At 60.9% G+C, this 9,777-nt stretch overlaps 1 protein-coding gene across 2 annotated transcripts; it reads left to right on the top strand.

The window, feature by feature from the left end:
• The first annotated feature begins 6,921 nt into the window (after positions 1-6,921).
• MFAP4 (microfibril associated protein 4) lies at positions 6,922-9,723 on the top strand. Of its 2 annotated transcripts, none has more exons than XM_004456740.5 (6): positions 6,922-7,065; positions 7,551-7,629; positions 7,826-7,980; positions 8,337-8,433; positions 8,508-8,690; positions 8,878-9,723. In XM_004456740.5, the coding sequence occupies exons 1-6, from the start codon at positions 6,937-6,939 to the stop codon at positions 9,123-9,125; spliced, it is 891 nt and encodes a 296-aa protein (XP_004456797.2). In that variant the 5' UTR covers positions 6,922-6,936; the 3' UTR covers positions 9,126-9,723. The 2 variants fall into 2 exon arrangements, with proteins under 2 accessions (XP_004456797.2, XP_058139354.1); XM_058283371.2 differs by lacking the exon at positions 6,922-7,065 and adding an exon at positions 7,178-7,292.
• Positions 9,724-9,777: the final 54 nt, after the last annotated feature.

The raw sequence follows: 9,777 nt of genomic DNA, 5'->3' as shown, positions 1-9,777 counted from the left end.
CTGCTCTGCTGCAGTGACAGCCCTTGGGAAGCACCCACGGGTTTCAGAGGTGCATCCAGGGTCATCTTCTGGCAGAGGACCCCATCTCTCTTGGAGCCCCTTCACTTGGCTTGGGCTGGGGGGCCACATCCCTTTGCCTCCCCAAGTTGCTCCTTCGAGTTCCCTTCCGATACTCCCCTTCTCAGCCTCCTCCAACCTCCTCTAGCTTAGGCCGAAGGTAGGTCGACGAGGCTCGATGATCAATGAGCAGTGTGGCCCCCTGCCTTAGCTTGCCAGCTCTGTTGTGACAAAGACCACTTAATAACGCAGGGGTTCTTAACAAGGGGTCTGTGAGCTTGAATTGAAATTAAAAAAAAAAAAATAACAACATTTTTGTGGGGCCGTGTTGGTGCGGGTGTGATGTATTTATTAAATAATACACAGTGTAGTGTGGACTTAGTAAGGGGTCCGTGGTTTTCGCCTCACTGGCAAAGGGATCCTTGGAACAAAAAAGGTGTAAGAACCCCGCAATAATGGGAATTTACTGGCTTTCCTTTTGAGGCTTGGAAAAGCCCAAAACCGAGGTGCCAGCAAGGTGATGCCTTCCCTCCAGAGCCTGTGCCAGCTGCTGGCGATCCTCTCTGCTTCCCATCACACTTCCATGTTTTCTTTCTCTTCCAAATTCTGTTGACTTGGCGCTCCAGGCTCCTCCCCAAGGCTTTTCTCCTGCTGGCTTCGGTTTCTTTCTCTTTGTAAATAATCCAGGTTAAGACCCCACCCTCATTAAATGGGACCACACCTTAACCGACAAGAACGCCCCAAGAGATCCTAACCATGCTGGTTTCACACCCACAGGGATGAGGATTTAGATTTACAGGTTGGGGAGCTGACTTAGCTCAGTGGTTGAGCACCTGCTTCCCATGTAGGAGGTCCTGGGTTCAATCCCCATTACCTCCTTAAAAAAAAAAATCAACATTGAAATTGTGGTACAATCTACCACCCCACTCCCCAGAAAGTCCTGCTAAGAGAATGTGACATCTTGTCACTCATTGTCCAAGACAACAAAAACTCTCCAGTCCACAGACTGCTATGCTTTTAAAAGAAACCAGAGGGACGCGGATTTGGCTTAATGGATAAAGCGTCCGTCTACCACATGGGAGGTCCAGGGTTCAAAGCCCGGGCCTCCTTGACCCGTGTGCAGCTGGCCCACGCGCAGCGCTGATGCACGCAAGGAGTGCCCTGCCACGCAGGGGTGTCCCCCGCGTAGGGGAGCCCCACGCGCAAGGAGTGCGCCCCGTAAGGAGAGCCGCCCAGCGCGAAAGAAAGTGCAGCCTGCCCAGGAACGGTGCCACACACGGAGAGCTGACACAACAAGATGACACAGCAAAAAGAAATGCAGATTCCTGTGCCGCTGACAAGAATGCCAGCGAATGCAGAACACACAGCGAATGGACCCAGAGAGCAGACAACCTGGGGGGAAGGGGAGGGAAATAAATGAAAAATAAACCTTTAAAAAAATAGATAAAAGAAACCAGAGTAAGACCTGGCATCCATCAGGGACCTGGCAGGAGGCAAAGGCAGACTGAGCTGGTTTTTGTTCGTCGTTGCTGTTTTAAAGGAGAATCTGATGAAGGGCCCATGGACTCCACGTAGGCACTGAGGAAACCGACTTGGGGGTGTCGAGAGCCTGGACTGACGACAGTGGGCAGCGTGAAGGGGGGGCGGCGGGGTCACCTGAGCCGGTGGAGGGGCTGTGCTGGAGCTGTCCTCTGGGGGGTGGGGAGGTGGACGAGCCCGCAGCGCCAGGTGGGGTGGGAGCAGGCGAGCCGAGCCCAAACCTCCCTCCTCCCGCCTCGGCTCTCCTGCCGCTGCCGCGCATTGGCTGAATCCGACCACAGCCAGGGCCATGGGAGCTGGGGCCACGGGAGCAGGGGGCCACGGGAGCAGGGGGCCACGGGAGCAGGGGGCCAGGGGAGCAGGGGGCCACGGGAGCAGGGGCCACGGGAGCAGGGGCCACGGGAGCAGGGGCCAGGGGAGCAGGGGGCCAGGGGAGCAGGGGGCCACGGGAGCCGGGGCCACAGGAGCCCAGAGAGGCCCTCTAGAAAGGGCAGCACCCTGGGCGAGGAGCAGGGTGGAGCAGGGTGGAGAGCGGAGCAGGGAGGCGGGGGTGCCCTGCTCGAGCAAGGCCCTCCAGCAGGAGGTCGTGTCCTTTGTGAGGGCTCTGCTGCGACCCACGAGCTGACAAGCAGGAGGCAGGAGCTACTTAACCGTCAGGCATTCGGGCTGGTAACAGTACAGACCACACGGCGAACACGAGAGGCTCCCACATGGGGCTCTCTAGGGACCCAGCTTCCATCTCCTCTCCGTCAGAACCACCTCTTCCCCAGCAGGTACCGAGGGAAACGGCCAGACTGTCAGCAGGCTCCCGTCAGGCAGCAGAGGACAAACTGAGCAGCATTCAATAGAGGGGCTCCTCAAGGCGTGAGCAGGGACACGGGGTCCCATCCTCAGGCCGGGAACCCCAGGCCTGAAGGGGCTTCTGGAAGCTTGAATTAATATGTATCCTCCCAAATACATGTTCTTAATCATTTTTTAAAAAGATTGTATTTATTTCTTATTCCCCCCGTTGTCTGCTCTCTGTTCATTAGCTGTGTGTTCTTCTTTGTCTGCTTGTCTTCTCCTTAGGTGACACTGGGAACCGATCCTAGGACCTGCTGGAGCAGGGGAGAGGTGCTCAATCTCTTGCTCAGCTCCCTGGTCTGCTGCGTCCCTTATTGTCTCTCCTCTGTGTCTCTTTCTGCTGCATCATCTTGCTGCGCCAGCTCTCCGTGCGGGCCAGCACTCCACGCGGGCCAACTCTCCACGTGGGCCAGCTCACCTTCTCCAGGAGGCCCTGGGTATTGAACCCTGGACCTCCCATATGGCAGACGGGAGCCCAATCGCTGGAGCCACATCCGCTTCCCTGTTCTTCATCTTCCTTAGCATCGGCCTGGGTGTGGACCCAAGTGTAAACAGGGCCTTTTATTGATTTCCAGCTTCCTTCCATCATGATTAGAGAAAGTTTTGTATCATTTCTGTCTTTCTTAATTGGTTGAGACTTGTTCTGTGACCCAGTAGGTGGTCTATCCTAGAGAATGATCCAGGAGCACTTGAGAAGAATGTACAGCCTGCTGTTTTGGGGTGCAGCATTCTGTAGGTGTCTGTTAGGTCTAGTTTATTTGTCATATTACTCAATAAACAGGGCCTTTTGAAGATGGCATTAATAAAGGTGTAGCCAACTGAACGAGGGTGGGACTGTGGGTCGTTCTCAATATTACCGGAAAAAAAGCAAACTGGGAAGTTACAGAAAAAAGGGGACATGTCCATGTGGCAGGAGGCAGAGGTACAAGTCAAGGAACCCCGAGGATTGCCAGCAGCCAGCACCAGAATGCTCCAGACTCCGGGAGAAAGCCCTCCTTGCCCATGTCTTGTCCTGAACTTCTGGCCTCAAAACCATGAGCCCCTAAATCCCTGTTCAAGCCAACCTGTTGTGCGGTACTTGTCATAGCTGCTCTGGCAAACTAAGACGTGGCCAGAGGAGGGCGCAGTTACATGAACTGAGGGACAGGGGGCGGCGTGGCGAGGACCGCATGATGGGACCCAAGACTCGGGGTTGAGGAGCAAGGCCAGGCCTCAGGGCCCCCCTCCAGTGCCCTGCTGGGGCTCCTCGTTGGCGGCACCCAGGCAGAAGGCAGAGGCTAAGGGAGCCCGCTGCCCACACAGATCAGCCTCCAGGGCGCAGAGCAGGATGGAGAAGGGTGGGGTACAGAAGCAAACAGAAGTCATCCGGCAAGCACCCCTTGCCAAGGGGGTGGGCAAAATGACCCAAGCAAGGCCACAGGGATGGAAAACCCCCCTCCACCCCATACCCTGGAAGCAGGATTTTGAGCACACAAAGCCATGGGCCTGTCCATCCTGACAGAGTCCCCCCCACCAGGACCACCATGGAAGGCCTGTCTCCCAGGGCCTCCCGTCCCCTCACCCCCAAACCCAGGGAGTGCTCCAGCCTCCTAGCAATTCTCCGAGCCCCTTGAAGGCGAAACAACAAAGTCAGTCCGAGTCGGTGTCTGTTGCCAGCCATCGAAACAGCATCTTCCCACGTGTCGGTTGGGGTTCTTTCTCAAGAAGAGAGTGGGCGGTGCTTGGAAAGCCCGAGAACCGAGTTCAGGCCCTTTGCAGCCTGAGCCAAGCCAACAGCACGCGAGCTGGCCCAGTGAGGACGGTACGGCCACTGCCAGTGCCCGCCAACGACGAGCACTGGGCTGGCAAAACCATCTCCAGCCAGCCGGGGGACCCCAGAACCCAGACGCCACCGGGGTCACCAGGCTGCTGCCCCCGACTCACCCCAAGAATGGACTCTTCTTGGTCCTGCTTCTCAGATCACTAGCTCCAGATAGGAGGCACAGGGCAGTGTGTGATTGGCTGTAGCAGGGTCATGTGCCTTCAACCTACTGCAAGGAAGCCTGGGAAAGTGAGCATCCAGCAACCCTTGCACGGTGGGAGACTCCCAACACAGGAAGAGCTTTCCCACTCCAGGCAGTCCACTCCTATTACAGAAGTGATATATGTAGCCTTTTTAAATAGGGCGGATTATTTTCTTTACATAGAATCTTCAAAGAAGGGTTACCAACTTTTAATATGTATAGCTAAACTTCTTTCCCAAAGTAAACTAACTCCCAACCACATCCAGCAAGCAAGAGTGCCTGTTCCGCCATGTGAAGTTAATAAGCTAGATAGGATACCCCATGGCTTTGATTCATTTTTGAAATTTATATTTCTTCCACAAAAGTCTTTGATACTTGACGTTAAGACATGTTCCGATGGCTGGTTTTTCATTATTTTCCTTTTTGTAGCCTTGTGCTAAAAGTACCTGGCATTTGATGGAAGGTGAAATCTGTAAGGGTTACATTCAGCAGCATTAACAGGAAGAAACAAAAGGGGCTTAAACTAGATAAGAAACTTCTTTCTTTTCCAAATAAAAGAAACCTAGAGAAGGGCAGTCTGGGTTGGTAAGACCGCCCTGCCTCACAGAGCTGAGGGCCCCGGCTCCTCTCTCATCATCACCACCCTACCCATAAGGCCCTCATCCTCACTGCCCAGAGAGGCAGCTGGAGCTCCAGACATCACATCTAGCTGCAGGACAGAAGGCAGGATGGAGCATGACTAGCAGCCTACCTTTGCAACATTTCTGTTGGTGTCTTATTGGCCAAACCAGAGGGGAGGCCAGTGAGTCCAGCTAAAAACCAGGCTCTGTCCCAGTCAGGACAAAGGGAAGAACGGGATATCGAGGGGCAGCCAACTGTCTCTTCCATGGACAAGGATAAGAGTCCTGTTGAAGATCACCCGTTCACAGACGCGCAGTCATGTTTACGAGGCTGACAGCTAACATTTACTGAACAGTTACTAATTGTGAGCATTTGCGATCTTTGACTTAAACCTTCTGCATCCCTTTGAAATAGATGCTATCATTATCCTCATTGAAAAGAGGGAAAAACGGAGGCATGGAGAGATTAGGTAACTTTTCCAAAGTCACACAGAAACTGGATTTCAATCTGGCAGCCTGTTTGTCTCTGTTCACGTTTGTGTCAGGGCAAAAACGTGAGCAGAGGCAACTCTCACCAGCCATTAGAGACCCCCAAGTCCAAGAGGTGGATTGGGGCTCTCCCAACAGGCTTGTCGACGCAGGAGCGGGGAGAAGGGGCCTGTGCCAAAGCTGCTTTCTTAGCCTGGGCCTCTGAGTATTTCACTTGTTCACCCGTTCAATGGACGTCCTTTCACGGCACACAGTCCATTTGCAATTAATTGTCAAAAGCCTGCTTTGGCCGCTTCTGGGAGGCGGACGCTGGAGGCCAGCAGCCAGAGCTGATGCACCTAAGAGGTGCTCAGTGAATGAATGTGGTTATTGCAGCCCGCCCCGTGCCAGGCTGGGCGAGGGGTCCTCGGCCTGCAGAGGCGGGTCTCCGCCACGGAGACGAGACAGGCGAGGGGGTGCACGGGGGACCCTGCGGGCAACAGCACAGAGAGGCGTCTGCTGTGGCCGGATGGCAGTTCAGGAGTCAAGGGCAGTAAGGGGTCAGGCCCTGAAGGTGCGCCAGAGCGAGACTTGAAATTCTGTTCAAGTCCAAGGTGAGCCCTTTGGCCTTGGCCCTGAGGCACTGGGGAGCCACTGGAGGCTTCTGGCAGGGGGTGACAGAGCCCGAGCGGTGGGTCGTCTGGAAAGCTTCTTCGGGCGGCTCCTGCGGAGGGGGAGGGGGAGACCACAGGCAGGGAGGGCCACGAGGAGCCTGAATAACAGGGGCCCCCGGCGAGGGGAGACCCTGGCTGCAAGGAGGCCAGAGGGGAGCGTGGAATGGAGGAGGGGTCAGCACGGGGCCCGGATGAGACCCGGGGCTGCAGGCTCCATCCACCGAGGAAGGGCAGGGAGGGGCGCCGTGGGTTTTCAGGGTCGAGAAAGGGGCTGCAGGGGCCCCGGGGAGGGTTTGGAGAAGCTGGGGTGGGGGCGGGAGCGAGGGGTTTGGAAGAGGAAGGAGGGGTGCGGGGAAACAAAAGAGGCCGTGTGCTGGAGCACGGGCCCGGGGCGCCAGACGGGTGGGCCAGGCGGTTCCGTGCGAGGGGGGAGGCGAGGCCTGGGGTGGCGGCGGGCGGGGGCAGGAAGGAGGGCCCTGGCTGGAGCCGGGGCCGACGGAGCCGTGGGACGCCTGCGGCCTTGTGCTCATGGCTCAGCAATGTCCCAGCCTTGCCAGGAGACTGCCTGGGCCCCGCTCCCCGCCCCCCGGGCCAGCCAGACTCCCCCCCGCCAGGAGCCCTGAAGTCCTCCCCCCACCCCCCCAGCCTCCCCCCCCCCAGGGTGGGGGCCTGCCCTCCCCAGAAAGAGACTGATGAAACACAGGCCAGGGAAGGAGGAGCAGAAAGTAAACAATGTCTGCTGGGGAGCCGGTCAGGAAGCGGGGGACGGGCGGGGGCCAGCTGGGGGGCGCCAGGTCCGGCGGGCTGCGGTGGGGGGGGGCGTGGAGCCGGATCCAGGGCGCCGCCCGAGCCAGCGGGGAGGTAACCTCTGCGGCGTGTGGCCCTAATGAGACTCAGGTGGTCCCTGCCCGGCCGGCCGGGGCCCCTACCTCCCCTGGCGGGGAGGGGGGCGGGGGAGAGGGGGGAGCAGAGGGGCTCCTCGGCTCCAGGGGGCGGGGCCGCGAGGCTGGCGGGGAACCAGCACATATCTTGCGGCGGGTGGGGGCTGCAGACACCCAGCCGCTCGGAGCTGAGCCGTCAGCATGAAGGTACCGGGGACCTGGGGCAGGGGTCTCCCCCGGCGTAGGGGAGCGGGTCCTGGCCAGGGCGGGGACTGGGAAGTCAAGGGATGGCAGTGGGGGGGGGGGGGCGTCTGAGCCTGTCCCAGGGGAAAGAGGAGAGGGCAGGCAGGCGGAGGGCTTCTGGCAGGGTGGGTGCGTGTGCTTGGGAGGGCAATGCCAAGAAGGGGGGAGGAGTCTGGGCTGGGGGCTGGGGGTGCTGCAGTAGCCCCCCACCTTCTTGCCCAGGCCCTCCTGGCCGTGCCGCTGCTGCTGCTCCTCTCTGCTCCCCGCTGCAACCCCCAGGTGTCCGGGATCCGGGGAGACGGTAAGCAGCCCCCTGCGCCCAGGCCTGCCCTGCGGGCGGCGCCCCGGCTCTGCGGGACCGTTTCCCCTTCCATAAAACGGGGCAGGTGGCTGAGTAGGTGGGGGCCCCCACCTGCTCAGATCTCGGGGGGGCTGAGGCCCGGCGGGGGTGCTGGGCGCCTGTCCGCCCCAGTGGCCCCCTCCGCGCCGTCCCCCAGCCCTGGAGAGGGCGTGCCTCCCGCAGCCCCTGGACTGCGACGACATCTACGCCCAGGGCTACCAGGCGGATGGCGTGTACCTCATCTACCCCGTGGGCCCCAGCGTGCCCATGCCCGTCTACTGCGACATGACCACCGAGGGCGGCAAGTGGACGGTGAGGGGCAGGGCCGACCCGGGCTCCGTCCCAGCATGTGACCGCCCCCCCACGAGAGCCTCCCAGGCCCCTCCTGCACGGCCGGGGGCGGGGGGGCCTACACGCGATGCCCAAGTGTCTAAGGTGGACGAATGCTTGATGCAGTGACCCTTACGGCCACCCCGGGGGAAGGGGGCCATTGATGGGTGAAGCCCTGAAGCCAGAGAGGCCAAGTAACTTGCCTGCAGCCGCACAGCAGCAGCTGGGCTCAGCCCTGGCCCCTCTGGCTGGGTGTTCGGGCTTTACGGGGCCTGTGAGGATCCGTGGCGGGGGCGGGCAGGCCTTGACGGCCCCGTCCCCTGTCCTCCCTGCCGCAGGTCTTCCAGAAGAGGTTCAACGGCTCGGTGAGCTTCTTCCGCGGCTGGAACGACTACAAGCTGGGCTTCGGCCGCGCAGACGGGGAGTACTGGCTGGGTAAGGCGGGGGCCGGGCCGGCGGGGGGCCCCCAGGGAGCCCGGCACTTGCTGCCCACCGCCCCCTCCCCCCAGGCCTGCAGAACCTGCACCTCCTGACGCTGAAGCAGAAGTACGAGCTGCGCGTGGACCTGGAGGACTTTGACAACAACACGGCCTACGCCAAGTACGTGGACTTCTCCATCTCGCCCAACGCCATCAGCGCCGAGGAGGACGGCTACACCCTCTACGTGGCGGGCTTCGAGGACGGCGGCGCAGGTGCCCCTCCCCGCGGGCACCGGGGGGCCTGCGGGGGGACGGGGGGGGCGCGGCGGCACACGGGCCCCCTCCCCGCCCTGCCAGGCTGCCGCCCGAGGTCCGGCAGGTGGCCCCTCCCTCCCGGCAGCTGGGGGGGGAGGGGGGAAGAAGCGCCTGTCTCATGGCCCCGCCCTGTGCCCCCCACCAGGCGACTCCCTGTCCTACCACAGCGGCCAGAAGTTCTCCACCTTCGACCGCGACCAGGACCTCTTCGTGCAGAACTGCGCGGCCCTCTCCTCGGGCGCCTTCTGGTTCCGCAGCTGCCACTTCGCCAACCTCAACGGCTTCTACCTGGGCGGCCCCCACCTCTCCTACGCCAACGGCATCAACTGGGCCCAGTGGAAGGGCTTCTACTACTCCCTCAAGCGCACCGAGATGAAGATCCGCCGGGCCTGAGGGGCTGGCCCCCCGCGGCTCCGGGCCCCCTGCCCCTGCCCGAGCCCCTGCCCGGGGCTGGCTTTCCTGCTCCCTCAGGGCCGGCTTCTCCCAGGGCCGACCCATGCCCCCCCCAGGCGTCCCGCTTGAGCCAGGCCTCTGCACACCCCCACCCCGGCTTTGCCGCGAGGCACGGCGTTCCCAGCAGCTGAGGGCCAGGCGCGCTGCCAGCAGGCCTCATGGCTTCCCTACCGGGGACTCCATCTGGGGCCCCCGAGCCACACCCCCAAGACTCCCGCTGGCTTTCTGAGAGCGTCTCCCACCCCTGACCTCCCTTCCGCAGCCTGTTGTCCCGTCGTGAGCACCTCGAGCCCCCAGCCCCTTCTCAGCCTCACACCCGGCTTCCCCCGCTGGCCTGTCCCAGTGTCCCGGAGCTCAAGGCCAAAAGTGTAAATCGCCACTGCTGCCCACCACCCAAACGGCCCCAGCTTGAGCCGCCGTGAGGCCCGAGGCCTGACCACCCCCGCCAAGTCCTGAGCAACAGGAGGGAGCAGGGACTGGCTCTGTGGGAGGGGCGGGGACGGGGAGCGGAGGTCTCAATAAACCTGCAGGGCCTCGAGCCGGCAGCTGGCTCTTCCTTGTTCCCCTCCTGGCGACATCCTGTCCCCCCCAG

The sequence above is a fragment of the Dasypus novemcinctus genome, chromosome 21 (genome assembly GCF_030445035.2).
Source record: "Dasypus novemcinctus isolate mDasNov1 chromosome 21, mDasNov1.1.hap2, whole genome shotgun sequence".
NCBI classification, from domain to species: Eukaryota; Metazoa; Chordata; class Mammalia; order Cingulata; family Dasypodidae; genus Dasypus; species Dasypus novemcinctus.
Note: the sequence above shows the minus strand (reverse complement) of the source record. Positions and strands in the feature narration are given on the sequence as shown.